Genomic DNA, 16,240 nt, shown 5'->3' with positions numbered 1-16,240 from the left:
CACCCCCTCCACCCCCTCCACCCACTCCTAAGCCAACTATTGGTGAATTAACTCCAAGTCCTCCTTTAAAGGTTCTTACAAATGACTCTCTAGTAGCACCCCCATTTCCACCTCCACCTCCTTCAAAGCCAAACACAAGTGGATCAACTTTTTTGACACCCCGTCCCCCTCCACCTCCTCTTAAACCTGTCGTCGGGGGATCAGCTCCATATCCTCCACCTTTAAATGCTTCTACAAATAACCCACTCTCACTTCATCCTATATCATTAGCCCCCACTTATGGTGGAGTATCTAATAGCATTCCTACTCCTCCTCCACCACCACCACCACCACCTCCTCGTTCAAGGGCAAATGTTGGTGGATCACCTACTGAGATACATCCTCCTCCGTCACCTCCCCCTATGCCAATTATTGTTGGATCAACTCCATGCCCTATAAATTCTTTTATGAAAGGCTCTTTAGGAGCACCTGCGCCTCCACCTCCGCCTCCGCCTCCGCCTTCTCTTTTATCATTAGAAACTTTGGAGCTGCCAACACGTCCTTTTATGTTGAGTGTTCCTCCACCCACGCCTCCGCCTAAGGCACATATAGAAGCTACACATCCTCCCCCTCTACGTGCAAGTGAAGTTCCATCACCACCACCACCACCACCACCACCTCCTCCTCCACCTGGGGGATGCTCCAATTTCCCTCCTACCCCTCCACCTCCTCTCCCTAGAGGTAATCTAAGAGCTCCACCACCACCACCGCCTCCACCTGTTGGACGTGGTAGTGCTCCTCCTCCCCCACCTCAACCAATTGGACATGGTGGTGGTCCGACTCCTCCTCCCCCACCTCCAACCATTGGACGTGGTGGTGCTCCGACTCCTCCCCCACCTCCACCAATTGGACGAGGTAGTGCTCCTCCTCCCCCACCTCCACCCATTGGACGTGGTAGTGCTCCTCCTCCCCCACCTCCACCAATTGGACGAGGTAGTGCTCCTCCTCCCCCACCTCCACCCATTGGACGTGGCAGTGCTCCTCCTCCCCCACCTCCACCAATTGGACGTGGTGGTGGTCCGACTCCTCCTCCACCTCCACCTCCTGGAGGGAAACCAACTCTACCAGCTCCTCCTAGAGCTCCTGGTGCCCCCCCACCACCCCCTGTTGGCACTCCTAATACTCTAGGTGGCTCAAGAGATCCACCACCGTTGGGTTCATTGACTGTAGCCAGAGGCCAAGGGCTTTCACGCCCTATTGGCTCAAGTTCATCTTCTCAAGCACCTCGTAGATCATCTTTGAAGCCATTACATTGGGTGAAAGTTACAAGAGCAGTGCAAGGAAGCTTATGGGCTGAGCTACAAAAGTCTGGTGATAGTCCAAGGTATATCAGATATTTATTTTATCGACATCATATTATCTTGTTTTTTGCATACCAAATATTAAGTTCTCCTACTCTAATCTTTATTATATGTGGCCTATTAATTGATGCTTATGATTAGTTCAATTCATATGTGGGTAGCCTTTGCCTCCTATGGATATGTGTTTCTAGCAAATTCATGCTTCGTGGGTAGTAGGGCCTACCGCCTGGCACCTACTTCCCTGTGCAATCAATTTTTTGTGCGCCACATAGTAACATACAGTGCTGGTACAAGGGGGACTGCTCTTCTGCTTATATGATTATTTTATATTGTGTTTTATATCTTTTTAATTGGCAGCTTGGTCGGATCATGCTTAAATGCTTAATACATATTAACATTTTTTGCTTTCAGTGTTTCAGATTTCGATGCCTCGGAATTGGAATGTCTCTTCTCCGCTGTCACCCGAAAATCAGATGACAGTTTAAAGGCAGATGGCAAGAGGAAATCTCTTGGATCAAAATCGGAGAAAGTTCACCTGGTAATTAATGGGTACCAACTTCGCATGTAGCTCTTCTCATTCTGTGTGCATGATTCTGTTTGGTGCATTCTTAAGATTTTTGTCGGTTTTGTTGCTTGCGGACTGCTTGCACATGCTTAGTTATTGAATTGCTCCCACCGCCCACTCTCATGCTTCACCACATTGTCCCACTTATGAGCGGAAAAGTACGCTCCAACCCCAACAAAAAAGAATAAAAAATTCCCTGGCTCTTATAACCTCAGTAAACAATGGCTGCTTATTTAATCAATTTATTATGGCAAATATTTGAGTATTACAAATAATCTTCTTCAAAGCTGGACAATGCAATCACAGATTAGGATTAAAATAGCACTTTTTATAAATTTATTATTTTAATAAATGTTAAAAAAGATAAAAAAAAATTAAAATAGCATAAATTTATTATTTTAATAAATGTTAAAAAAGATAAAAGTCTAAATAGATAAAATAGCCACATCAGCATGCAAAATTGCTCGCAGTTTATTTGTCATGTCAGCATGCAAAATAGCCTGCTGAGTTGGCGATTTTATTGAAGAGAATTCTATGTTATTATTATTATGTTATAATGTCATAACACCAAGCCCATTTAGCTCAGTTGGTAGAGTGTTAGGCTCCTAATTCTCCTTGTTTATGTTTATAACAATCTGATTTGATTGTAAATAAACATGCCCAAAAATACGTAGATACGTGTGATTCAAAATAAGCCAAATTTGCATGTATTGGCAAGTTAGCAATTGGCCTTGCAGTTTGTCATCTTAACTTTGTAACGATTGCTGTGCAACAACAAAGGAAATCCTCAGCAGTTAAGATTTTCTTATACTTCGGCAAAGTAACAATTCATTCATGTGCTAAAAAAATAGATAAGTGCAATGTCATTGAACTTGTTTTTGATTTCAAAGGTGGCAATGAAGGTGAATCCCCTAATCATCTAACTTCTAATTCAAGGAGATATCCGGAGATTAGTTAAAAGAAGGGGCCCTCTTTTAACTAGTTTTGTGCAGAATAAATTCGAAACTGTTTTCTGATGTAGATTAAGCTCCATTATAATTATTTCTGTGTTTTTCTTACTCAATAGCCTGCATTGCAACCAAACCATTTCTGTTTTTTCAGCATCCATCAGAAACTGAAATGATTCCAATACTAACTAAACCGTTGAAAATATCTAATTATTCTCTAAACCTTGATGTTGATTAAGCTCCATTATATATATTTCTATTTTCTTACTCAACAGCCTAGTTTGCATTGCAACCAAACCATTTTCAGTTTTTTAGCATCCATCAGAAGCTGAAATGATTCTACGAACTAAGCTGTTGAAAATATTTAATTAGTCTCTAAACTTTGCTCAGTGCCCATCTTTAGAATAATGCATTATTTGTGAATGTTTGATGAGCCTTTTGCAAGCAGAGGAGATTTAAAACTATTTGTTATTGCATGCTCATTTAGAAAGTTATCTTTAACTTCTCAACTTGGGCAGACTTTCTTGCCCTCAAAATGCCTTCCATAATTCATTTGAAATATTTTAAATTTATGTTATTTGTTAGTCTGTATTTATGCACTCCTATGTTGAATTCAAATTATGTTGATAGAGCTAATTGTTTTCATTTTTGTTAAAAGCTTATAATTATCTCAGTTCTTATTTAGCAGAAGTGTTTCTATTTACTTATTTTGAACTCATAAATCTTATTTTGTTATGCAGATTGAACTTAGGCGGGCAAATAACACTGAGATTATGCTGACAAAAGTTAAGATGCCGCTCCCTGATCTAATGGTAAGCAGCCATGTTTTGTTATTATTGTAATGAAAACATTATCTGCCCTGTAAAGATAGCGTTGATAGATATATGCATTTATGCCTTTACATAGATATCAGTCAACTTCCTAGAAACTGACATTTCTTTGAATTTAAGACAAAAACTTTTACTTAAACATCCGTTTTCTTGCCATGATCATAATCCTGAACGCTCGCATCATTTCCAACATCATTTTGTTCAAAATTTAGCGCTTTTTTAATTTTCTTTTGAACTTACTTGGAAATTAGTTTGTTGTTATTATTACCTTTGACAACGCTTGTAGGGGCGATAATTTGAATTCATAAAGTTGGCTTCAAGTTATTGGGGCAATGCTAATGATGAGTTACTTACGCCATTCCTTTAATATCAGTTTTGGTTTGAACTAAGCTTTGGTTTATAGTTAAGTTCTTGACGTTAAGTTTACTTGTAATCATGATCAAGTGTCATGCAGTTTTTGAGCTTAGGTAATTTTTTATGTGTAAACTTATTTACTCTATATTTAATGCTGTGAATTTAATTCGGTTTATGCTGAATTAATTGCTGGTTTTGGATTCTGCATATATATGTATTAACATATCTAACATTTAAATCTTTTTATTTTTTGATATAGCGCCCTAATCTCTAAGTTTCATAAAAAATATCCACTAGCTTTATTTAAAGTGAAATACACCTTTTCATACTCATGTTTGGATGTGATTTAGATACTAGAGTGCTATATAAGTAGATATAAAGATCTACGTGTTAGATATGTAAACATATAAAACTAGATGGTATGTATGCAAACCCTCCTTCACTTATGTTTTATGTGTTATTTTAACCGGGCATTTTAGCTGTCCTTTCTTTTTCTTTTTTTTTTTTTCAACGTAGTGTGTAGCTCTTGTGACAGACAAAATTAGAGAAAGTCATCTTAGATGGTTTGGTCATATTAAACGTCGACCATTAGATGATCCGATTAGGAGAGTAGATGTTTTAAATTCGACTGGTGTTAAGAAAGACAGGTAGACCTAGGAAGACTTGGGCTTATTGTATTAAAAATGATCTTAATTTACTAGATCTAAATGAAAATATGACACTAAATAGGACGCAATGGAGAAAAAGGATTCATGTAGCCGACCCCACGTATTGGGATTAAGGCTTTGTTGTTGTTGTTGTTGTAGTGCAGGGTCAGAAGTTGCTGGATTTTCCCATAAAATGGAATTTGGCAGATTGGAAACTTGTTATATATGGGATTGCTATGATAAGATCAGTGGTTTTTGTAAGAGTATAGTTTAGGGGATTTTGGGAAACTTGTTGTGTGGAGCTTATGCAACAGACATGACACCCGACGCATATGCACTGGGTTGTGGGTGCATTTGCGCCCACACATAGGTGTGCTCCAAAGGAGGTGCATTTGTGCCCATATAAGCGCAGGCGCAAACACAGCTCTGTTGGCGCCTAGGCGCCAACTATTGGGCGCCGATGTGACCAATTTAGGCACAGTTTCCCGAGTGTTTGGCGCTTAGACATGGTTTGCAAGAGGAATTTGGTTTTAATCCCGAATTCGAGCGATGAAAACTGAAGATTTGCTATTTCTTCCTTCAGTATTCTTCGACGAGCATCCTGGTGAAGGTGAGGAGTGTCGAAGAGGTGGATTTCGGTGATTCAGAGTGATTTTTTGCGCGGATTGGAAGGAAGATTGTGGAACGAGCGTTGTAAGTTTTCTTTGTATGTGGAGAAAAAGTTGTGTTTTCTTTGTATAACCTTCTAAATTTCATAGTGAAAATTTTTGGTGGCGTGACTATGGTTTTTTCCCGTTCTCCGGTTTTTCCATATAAATTTTTGTGTACTTTTTTGGTTGCTTTGATTGTGTTTATGTTTCAATCTTTGTTCCGGGTTTTTATCGAATTGGTGCGATTCTGTTATTCTACGATGTGGTTTAGTTTCTAATTGATTCTAAGCCCCGGTAAAGTTTTGGATTTTCTATCAATGGTATTAGAGCGAGCTTCGATTCGAGTGAGAGCGATGACCGAAGAAGTAAAATTCAAAGTGGAGAAGTTCAATGAGACGAATTTTGCTTTTTGAAAAATGCAGGTGGAGGAATTGCTGTATTAGAAAAAATTATACTTGCTACTACAAGTAATCACAAAGAAGCATGAATCTATGCCTTTGGAGGATTGGGAAGTGTTGGATCGAACGACATTGGGTTTGATTAGGTTGACACTTTCCTCATCTGTTGCATTCAACATTGTGAATGAGCGAATTACGGTGGATCTCATGGTGACGTTGACCAAGATGTACGAAAAACTTTCTACTTCCAATAAATTTTTTTTGATGAAGTTATTCAACATGAAGATGTTGGAAGACAGTTCAATGGCAGAACATTTTAATAACTTTAACACTGTGATGAGCCAATTGTGTTCCGTAGGTATCAAGTTCGATGAGGAGATCAGAGCACTAATGATACTATTTTTATTGCCGGAAAGTTGGGATGCCTTGGTAACGACGATGATAATTTTTTAAGGACTTCAAAGTTTAACTTTAATGTTATCGTGGGTCTGATGCTAAATGCTGAATGAAGAAATTCACAAAATATTATGAATGGTGAATCTTCAGGTTCTGCGTTGAATGATAATAACAAGGGAAGGAATCTAGGTAGTAATATTGCTAGAGGCAGATTTAAGTCCAAGAAAGGAAAACTAAAGTCAAGAAGAGGAGAATGCTGGAACTGCGGTAAGAAGGGGCATTTCAAGTACTGCAAAGCCCCAAGAAAGCTGGTGGTGGAGGACAAACAATTAGTTTCTCTACTAATATCTTCACTGGTGAAATTAAAAGTGAATCCATGATGTCACCCTTAGTATTGAATCCTGGATTGAATTCAAGTGCATCTTTTCATGCTTGTTCCGATAAAGAGGTGTTAAAAAACTTACACTCGGAGTGATTTATGGAAGATTTATTTGGGAGATAACAAGACCTGCAGTATAATAGAAAAATGTGATGTTGATATCAAATTGCCGAATGGAACAGTCTGGAAGCTTGTTGGAGTTAGATATGTTCTGAGTTTAAAGAGAAATCTCATCTTTGTAAGCTGGCTGACAAAGTCAGGACTTATGACTACTTTCACAGGGATTCGTAGAAGGTGACTAGGGGCATCAGTGATGGCTTGGGGCAACATTAAAGACATTCTTTATCTGATCAATGAAATGACTGATTTCAATGATGTGGCTCGAACCAGAGTGGGTGCAGGTCTGTGACACTTTATGCTTGACTATATGAGCGAGAAAGGTATAAAGTCCCTACTTCCGAAAAATAAACTTCAGGGTTTGAAATTAGTTGATATGAATTCTGTGAAGATTGTATATATGACATGCAAAAGAAAGTTTCTTTTTCAAAAAGCGGGTTAGCAGTGAAATAAAAAAATTGGAGTTAGTGCATGCTGATGCATGAGGCCCTACTCCAGTTTAGTTCATTAGAGGTTTCCACTATTGTCACATTCATTGATGATTACATGAGAAATGTATGAGTTTATTTCTTAAAACAAAAATTTGAAGAAGCGAAAGACTATTGTAGAAAATGAGAGACTTGAAGCTGAAGTTTCTTAGATTAGATAATGAGGACGAGTATCGTGATCAAAAGTTCAAGACTTTCTGTGCTACAGAGGGGTCAAACACGAGTTCACTGTCCCAAGGATCTTGCAGCAAAATGATGAGACTGAGCACATGAACAAAACAATCACGGAGCGTGCCAGGAGCATGAGACTGCATGCTGGCTTGACAAAACAGTTTTGGGCTGAAGTAGTTAATGCCATAGTTTATCTGATTAATCGTAGTTCATCAATATTTTTGGAGGAAGGCTTACCTCATGAAGTCTGGTGTGACAAACTGTATGTCTATCTTATTTAAGAGTATTTGAGTGTTCTATATATGTGCATGTTGATGCAGGGTCCAGGAGAAAGCTTGACTCGAAATCTGTTAAGTGTACTTTCATGGGATATGACTCAGATGAGATTGATTAGCAATTATGAGATTATTAGATATTAGAATCAGAAATTCATCAAGCGCAGGGACGTCACTTTCAACAAAATGGAGATGTACAAAGACCAGGTCATAAGTCAGGATATCCCGTCAGCTACTTCTAAAGAATCCATATATGTGAAGATAGATGATACTGGTGCTCAGGTGGATGGAGAAAGATGTAGTGCTCAATCGGAAGGAGCACTGGAAGTTCCTCAGTCACCTGCTACAGGATCCAGAAGCTCCAACAGAGTGAAATGACCCATGCAAAAGTATTTTTCTTCTTTGCACTATTTGCTGCTAACTGATAGTGGTAACCAGAGTATTTTCAGGAGATGACTTAGGTTGAATATTCAAGGGAGTGGGAGCTTGCCATAGATGAGGAAATGCAATCTTTCGATTCAAATTAGACTTGTGATTTGACGGTACTACCACATGGCAAACGAGCACACACAACAAGTGGCTTTACAGGCTGAAATATGAATTAGATGGTAGCAAGCGCTGCAAGGCAAGACTTGTCGTGAAGGGTTTCCAACAGAGGGAAGGATTGAATCACTCAGAGATCTTCTCCCTAGTGGTGAAGATGACTATTGTCAGGGTTGTGCTAAGTTTGGTAGCAGTGAAAGATCTACATCTGGAGCAGATGGATGTAAAAACAATCCTTTTACATGGAGTTCTGGAGGAAGAACTGTACATAGTGCAACCACAAGGTTATAAAGTTCCAGACAAAAAATGTTTGATCTGCAGATTGAAGAAGAGCCTTTATGGCTTGAAGTAGGCTCCCGAGACAGTGGTACGAGAGGTGGGACAGGTCCATGTCAGATAATGGGTACAAGAAGTGCCATACAAACCACTGTTGCTTCATCAAACACTTCAGTAACTGTTATATTTTGCTTCTTTTGTTTGTGTATGACATGCTAATTGCCAGGGTAGATATGGAGAAATTCAAACACTTCAGTAACTGTTATATTTTGTTTCTTTTGTATGTGGATGACAAGGTGATTGTATGGGCAGATATGAAGAAAATCAGAGAATTGAAGAAACAATTTTCAAGTGAGTTTGAGATGAAGGATTTAGGTTCAACCAAGAAGATCATCGGGATGAGAATCAATAGGGAAAGGGGTGTAGGAACACTGAAGTTGTCTCATGCAGAGGATGTTGAGAATATCCTACAGAGGTTTAACATGAGTGAGGCGAGGTATTCACTTCAAACTATTAGAGGGGCTATCACCTAACTCTGAAGCAGAGCAAGGATAGATAGAGAGACTCCGTATGCTTCAACAGTTGGAAGTTTGATGTATGCGATGATTTGTACTTGGTTAGATATTGCATATGCAGCGAGAGTGGTCGACAAATGCATGGACAATCCGGGCAGACATCATTGGAGGCTGTAAAGTCGATTCTCAGGTATTTTAGAGGAACAATCAACAAGACACTTTGTTATGCCAGTGTAGAGATCAGTCTATAGGGTTTTGTAGATTTGGATTTGACAGGAGATGTGGACAGTAAAAGAAGTACAACGTGATATATCTTCACATTGGGGAACACAGTGGTAAGTTGGGTTTCCAGGTTGTAGAAGATTGTTGCACTTATGGTAAGTTGGGTTTCCAGGTTGCAGAAGATTGTTGCACTTTCAACTACGGAGGCCAATTGTATTGCTATCACTGATTCTAGCAAGAAGATGATTTAGCTACATAATTTCATGACAGAATTGGGCAAGCAACAGGGTATTGGAAAACTCTACAATGATCATATGAGTGCGATTCATGTTACTAAGAACATTATGTTTCATGTAGGGATGAAACACATCTAGCTTAGGTATCATTTCATTCAATTCCTTCTAAAAGATGGGCATTTATTTCTGGAAAAGATACACACAACTGAGAATTCTGTGGATATGTTGACGAAGATGATGACTGTGGAGAAACTGAAGCTATGCTTGGTTTCAGTTGGGTTTCATGAAGTTGAGGTCAGGGGCGAGCGACATCATGATACGTGACTATGAAGACAATTCAGACGGAGGTGCAAATATAAAGGATGGGTGCATGATGCAATCGTCTCAAGGTGGGAGATTGTTGGGTTTTGTGGAGCCGATGCAACAGACAAGACATCCGACGCATATGCACCACACTTGGGTGTTCTACAGAGGAGTCGACGCCTATGCACGCCAACCATGGGCGCATATGCGCCCACATAGGTGTCGATATAGGTGCAGGCGTAATTATGTTGGCACCTAGGCGCCAACTATTGGACGCCTATGTGCTGAATTTAGGCACAACTTCTCGAGAGTTTTGCGCTTAGGCGCCAAGTTTGGGCGCTTATGTGCCGAATTTAGGCACAACTTCTCGAGAGCTTTGCTCTTAGGCGCCAAGTTTGGGCGCCTAAGCTCCAGGGGCGTTTTGAAAGCAGGATTTGGTTTTAATCCCGAATTCGAGCGACGAAAACTGAAGATTAGCTATTTCTTTCCTCGATATTCTTCGACGAGCATCCAAGTGATGGTGAGGAGTGTCGAAAAGGTGGATTTCAGTAATTCAACGTGATTTTCTGCATAGGATCGGAGAGGAAAATTGCGGAGCGAGTCCTGTAAGTTTTTTTTGTGTGTGGAGAGAATTTTTGTGTGAAGTTCTTGTAAAACCTTTTGAATTTTATGATAGAAATTTTTGGTGGCGTGACTTTGTGGTTTTTTTCCGTTTTCGGTTTTTTTCAGGTAAATTATCGTGTGCTTTTCTAGTTTGTTTTGATTATGCTGCTGTTTTAATTTTTATTCCAGTTTTTTATCGAATTGGCGTGATCCTATTATTTCGTAGTGTGGTTTAGTTTCTAATTGATTCTAAGCCTCCGTAAAATTGGAGATTTCCTATCAGAACTATCAATTATGGTTTAGGTTTGATTATAAACAAGGGGTCTTGTAAAATGCAAAATTCAGAGTTTGTTTAAAAAAATTTCAGATTTCTTTTAAATTTGTTTGTGTTGTTGAATGTGTATTCCTCTAGCACGTTACAAGTCTTAATGACAAAATTCTGGTGAATGTTTTCTCTTTGTGCAGGTGTAAGGGCAGGATCTTTGGTGATTTTTGTCCTCCTTGTTCTTCTCATCTATTTTGCAATTGATTTTGCTCTTGTGATTGAGATTTTACAAGTCAACTATTGTCTGAAGGTCTGTTTGGGGCAGTTGTAGCTTATTTTTTTTTTCAAAAAGCTAGACCGCTGCCAGAAAGCTCCCACAACACCAAGATAGGTGCGGCGTGAAAACACAATTTTCAGCGTTTTGAAAACACACAAACTGCCAAAGTGCTGTTTATCCAAACAGGCCAGGTGTGTTTTCAAAACACCACCGCACCAAATAAGCTGCCCCAAACGGGCCTGCATGCTTTTGTTTGTTTGTTTTTTTTTAAATTTAATATTTTTGGTGATCTGGGACAAATCTTTTGTTTTTTTAATTTTGCATTAACATTGAGGAAGTTTAGCTTGATTAATTGTTGGGGGATTTCCAACTTTGATAATTGGTTTATTTTCTTATGATCTCGTCTTAAATTTATTTTAGTAAACTAGAGTCTTTAAGTTGTATGACATCATGAGCTAAAGTGCTTTGGTTAATTTTTCATATCCATAGTTCTTTGCAGAATGTTGGCTCTATAAAGCATTTTTCTGCCCTGCTGATTAATAATTAGAGACTAACATTCTTTGCAGCTTCCAGCTTGTTTGAGTGCAATTGGTTTGGTTTTTTTTTTAAATTCTTTTATGCCTGATAAGCTATAAGCGAACTATGGATTGATTTACTTTCCTTAATCATACAAAACGATCTTTTATTTTAGAATTAACTACGAAAGTTGTCCATGTAAAAGCAATTCTTTAGGATGCTCTTAAAGGAAATTCCTTTCTGTCAAGAGGTCGTTCTTCCGTCTGATTATTGCACCTGTTGTTGAGAGTTATTTTTTACTTTTCTTTGATGTCTCAGAGTGCTGCTTTAGCATTGGATGATTCTGTTCTAGATGTTGACCAAGTTGATAACCTGATCAAGTTTTGTCCAACCAAAGAAGAGATGGAGCTGCTTAAGGTTCATATATTTACTGAAGTTTTTTTTGTACGTTTGTGTGAAGGATTTTTTTCTTTGTAGGTTTTGGCTTGCTTTATGATTTTTTGTTGTTTTCAGGGATACACTGGCGACAAGGAAAAACTTGGGAAATGTGAGCAGGTAATCAGGTGTTCTTTTTCTTTCAAAGAGGGTGGTGCTTTATTTGTTCCCCTTCAACCTAGCCATAGGCTACAAAGGATAATTCTGTTATTTAGAGAAAGTTTGCGAGTTTAAATCATGAATAATATTTTTTGATACTTATTTCTATAGTAAATACTTATATAGGAGGGATAACTGGCACAAAATAGTTTCTATTAGTGTTGCTTGACAATATGGTTGCAAAATAAGGCAGCAAAAGAAGAAAAAGGCCACTAATCCTTGTCAGTGCCATAGATCTAAGAGAAGTCGATTTATTGTATATGTTTGGGTAATGCAAGATCCATAAAGATTTCATTGGTTCTCAGAAGGCTTGTGACACCCCAGGTCATGGTGATAATGGGTATGCATGCAAGAGTTTATTTGGCAATAAACATTTTCAAAACAATCAAAGCTGATAGGGTATCAAATAAACAATCATTTTAATAATAACAATCACCTGCAAATTCTAATATTCTCAACATTATTATGAAGCCCTTCCTATTAAATTACGTGTCTCAACATTATTATGAAGCCCTTCCTATTAACTTACGTGTCAATTGTGAAAATTTGCTCCGTCCCCAGCCTCTCTTGACGATGAGAATTTGTGTGAGGTTTAAGGTCAAAATTTAAAAAAACAAATTAAATTACATATAAGACACTAATTAGAGATTTCACCCCATTTTGCCAGGATTTTAGGGTATAGGGTTTGAGTTTTCCCCTAGGTGAAAGGCTTTACAATTAATTACCTTTCCTGATAACGAGAGAAAACTCTTGATTAAGCCCAGTTACTTACTCGCTGATTGCTCAACATATTGTAGCAGGAGTTAGAGCTTTAGATTAAGACATTTTCCATTGTAAACTTAAAGTGGATGTTGGTAAAAATGATGTTGAATTTGATTAAGATTTCATGGTTTTATTATCTCATGTTGTAATGGATCTTAGTCTACTTAGCTAGATGAGTTATTTTATCCAACTTGATCGAGGAATTCTTGTTAGCTTCCATAGGTTATTTTGGCCAATATGACTTTGTAGACCTGGGAGGTGTTTGCTTATGAAGACAAATTCAAGCCGACCTTAGTTGATGGAGGGCTTAATGCCATAAATCTAATGTTCCACATGATTCACATCTCAAAGTGCAACAATCCATTGGGGAACATGTGCTACAACTATTACCGTAATATAGTGTAGATGTTAGGACAAATCATCAACAAACAGTTGCGTTGGGTGGATAATAATTACTTTTAGCTTTAAGATGATAAGTTTTACTTGAATATTTTGGATTTTTAATTTTATTTAAATATTTTGATAATTAAAGTTTCATTCTGTTTAGATTTACATTCAACTCAACTATCATCGTGATAAAAATTTATTTGAAATATTTACACTTAAAATTTGGTTAAAGTTTTCTTCTTTAATATTGTCAGAGCATAAATCCAGTCTCTATAAGAAGGGGTTTCATACCAGTTAAGTGTGAATTTAGTCTTTTTAACTTCAACTCTTATAAGGAGAATGATTTAGGTTGACCAAGTGGAAGTTTAATTGTAGAGAGCTGACAATATATATATATATATATGCGCCGGGTGTTCAGATCAGTTGGTCGGGCATCTGCTTGTTAGCTGTAAGTCCCCTTTGGTTCCGGGTTCAATTCACCCCGATTGTAGGGTGTGATACTCGAATTCTTAGGCGCATGAGCGATGACCGAGACTCGTATGATAGCCTCCGACCATACTTTTTTTTTAAATATATAGGAAAAACAATCTCTCCTAATTTTCAAACTTATCAAATATTTCTAATCTAAATTGGGAAAAAATGATTCTGAAATAAAAAAACAAAATAACATAGAATATGAAGCTGATCAACTAATCAATGGGGCGTAGATGTTGTAGAAACCAAGCTTGTTATTGAACTTTGAGAAGATGCTTACATCAACAACTTGTTGGTGTGTTGGGATGTAACTTAGCTGTATGAGTTTCCCATTAACCTTTTCATAGATGAACTGTCTATTAATTTCAATATGTTTGGTCCTAACATGATGTACAAGATTCTTGGCAATACTAAAAGCTGTTTGATTGTCACAAAACATTTATGTAGGCCTATTGGAGGTACATCACAATTTCATTAACAATTTTTTAATCCAGGTCCCATCATAGATTCCCAAGGCGAGTGCCCTATATTCTGATTCTGAACTGCTTCGAAAAACATCTTATTTTTTTACTTCTCCATGTCACTATATTTTCCTATACATAAGAGAAATAACATATGGTGGACCTTCTTTTAGTGATTTTCCCAGCCCAACTATCATCAATATAGACTTCCTCCTCTTTGCTCCTGATTTTCTCAAAGATAATCTATAACCAGAAGTTTTCTCGAGAAACTTCAGAATTTTGTAGACCATCTCCAAATGTCCTTCATTTGTGCTACATGTGATGACTCACAATACTGACATTGTATACAATATATGACCTCGTATGTGACAGGCAGAGATGAGTTTTTCTACTAATATTTGATATCATGCCTTATCCACAGAGATACTTTCTCCTTCCCTTTGACTTGTGGTTGAGATCTACTGAAGTATTAACAGGATTACATCCAAACATCCCTGTTTTTTTAATAGATTTTGGATGTATTTTCTCTGTGATATAATGATGCCTTTCTTGGATCTTGCTATCTTTGTACCTAAAAAATATCATGTAGTTCCTAAGTCTTTGATTTCAAACTCCGTGCCAATCACTTCTTTATCTTGAGAATCTATCTTTCATGATCACCCATAAGAATTATATCATCCATAAAAGCTATCAATGCAACAATGTTACATTCCCTAGCGTGTTTTACAAACATAGTACGATCAAATTGATTTTGAGAATGCCCATTATATCTCATAGTTTTAGTAAACCTTTCAAACCACACCCTAGGTGTTTGTTAGAATCATTCTCATGTTCTGGTGGTATCTCCGTATACACTTCTTCTTCCAGATCCCTATCCAGGACGTCATTTTTTTTATCAAGTTGATGCAATCAGCATTCTTTGTTGACTGTCATTGAAAAATTAACTCTGATACTGTTAAGTTTGTCAGTTGGTACAAATATCCCATGATAATCGATCCCATAGGATTGAGTGAAACATTTTGCAACAAATTTGACTTTGAATCTCTCAATACTCTCACCAGCTTTGTATTTGATGTTGAACCCCCATTTGCACCCAACCGATTTTTTATGTTGAGGGAGTTTAGTAAGAATCCATGTACCATTATGCTTTAGTGCTCAAATCTCTTCAACTACTTTCCTCTATTTTGAGTTTTCAAGAGCTTCATGAATGAATTTAGGAATCTGCATACTATTAATATTAAAACAAAAGTTTTGTAGGATGAGGAGAGCTTCCCATAATCAGATAAGCTACATACTCCTAAATTAGATTTCTAATGCGGCTTTTCTTTTCACTTACACCATAAGAGGATGGGGATAACTCTTGATTACTAGACTCTTTACTCGAATTTTCAGGTGAATGTGGACTCGGGTTTTGGTTTGAGTAGTCATGTTTTTACAAGTCGTTTTCCACCATCTCAAGGTTTATCTTCCTCCTTGTGTACACATAAAATTCTTTGTTTTAAACTTTAGATTGGGTTGATTGCATTGGCTGAGCATCCTTAACTAGAATATGAGGGCTAGGTGGAGTAGGTGGTGGCAGTATAGGTGTTATCAAGTGCATCACAAAATTGATGTTCATTTACACTCTCATTGAAGATCAAATTTGAGGTAGTAAGATTGATTTAAAAAAATGATATTCATGGAGCAATATTTTTTTGGTAACAGGAGGGCATCACTTATACCCCCTTTTTGTTCGTGTTATACCCAAGAAAAATACGCTTGATAGATCTAGGATCAAATTTTGTGCGATTTTAGGAATGGACTTGAACAAAGGATACGCACCAAAATATTTCAAGTAGTATAGTAGGAGAGAAACTCTGATGCGTGGATAGGTAACCATCAAAATGTGAATAGGTGTTTTGAAGTTAAGTACTCGGTTATATATTCGATTCCCCCAAGATATTTTAGAACATGATGGGACATCATAATTGAGCGGAATACCTCAAGAAGATGCTTGTTTTTTCTCAACTATCCTATTATGTTTTTGGTTATCAATACAAGAGTTCACAAGGAATATTGCAGTAAGAATTGCTTTCTCCTAAAAGTATTTTAGAACTTGATAAGACATCATAATTGAGCGGGATGCCTCAAGGAGATGTCTATTTTTCTCTTAGCTATTCTATTTTATTGTTGAATATCAATATATGAACTCACATGAATGATTTTATTTTTTGAAAGATAGGACCCAAACATCGAATTTAAAGGACCCA

At 37.6% G+C, this 16,240-nt stretch overlaps 1 protein-coding gene across 1 annotated transcript in view; it reads left to right on the top strand.

Annotated features, from left to right (window-relative positions):
* The window catches only part of LOC110029398 (formin-like protein 20), a 58,324-nt gene that overhangs the window by 4,712 nt on the left and 37,372 nt on the right, over window positions 1-16,240 (top strand). The window contains exons 5-9 of the mRNA XM_020731674.1: window positions 5-1,363; window positions 1,752-1,878; window positions 3,593-3,664; window positions 11,632-11,730; window positions 11,827-11,868. Coding sequence (XP_020587333.1) covers window positions 5-1,363; window positions 1,752-1,878; window positions 3,593-3,664; window positions 11,632-11,730; window positions 11,827-11,868 — 1,699 coding nt within the window. The remainder of the gene's footprint in view (window positions 1-4; window positions 1,364-1,751; window positions 1,879-3,592; window positions 3,665-11,631; window positions 11,731-11,826; window positions 11,869-16,240) is intronic.

The sequence above is a fragment of the Phalaenopsis equestris genome, unplaced genomic scaffold (genome assembly GCF_001263595.1).
Source record: "Phalaenopsis equestris unplaced genomic scaffold, ASM126359v1 Scaffold000570, whole genome shotgun sequence".
NCBI lineage: Eukaryota > Viridiplantae > Streptophyta > Magnoliopsida > Asparagales > Orchidaceae > Phalaenopsis > Phalaenopsis equestris.
This window is presented reverse-complemented; position numbering and strand designations above follow the sequence as displayed.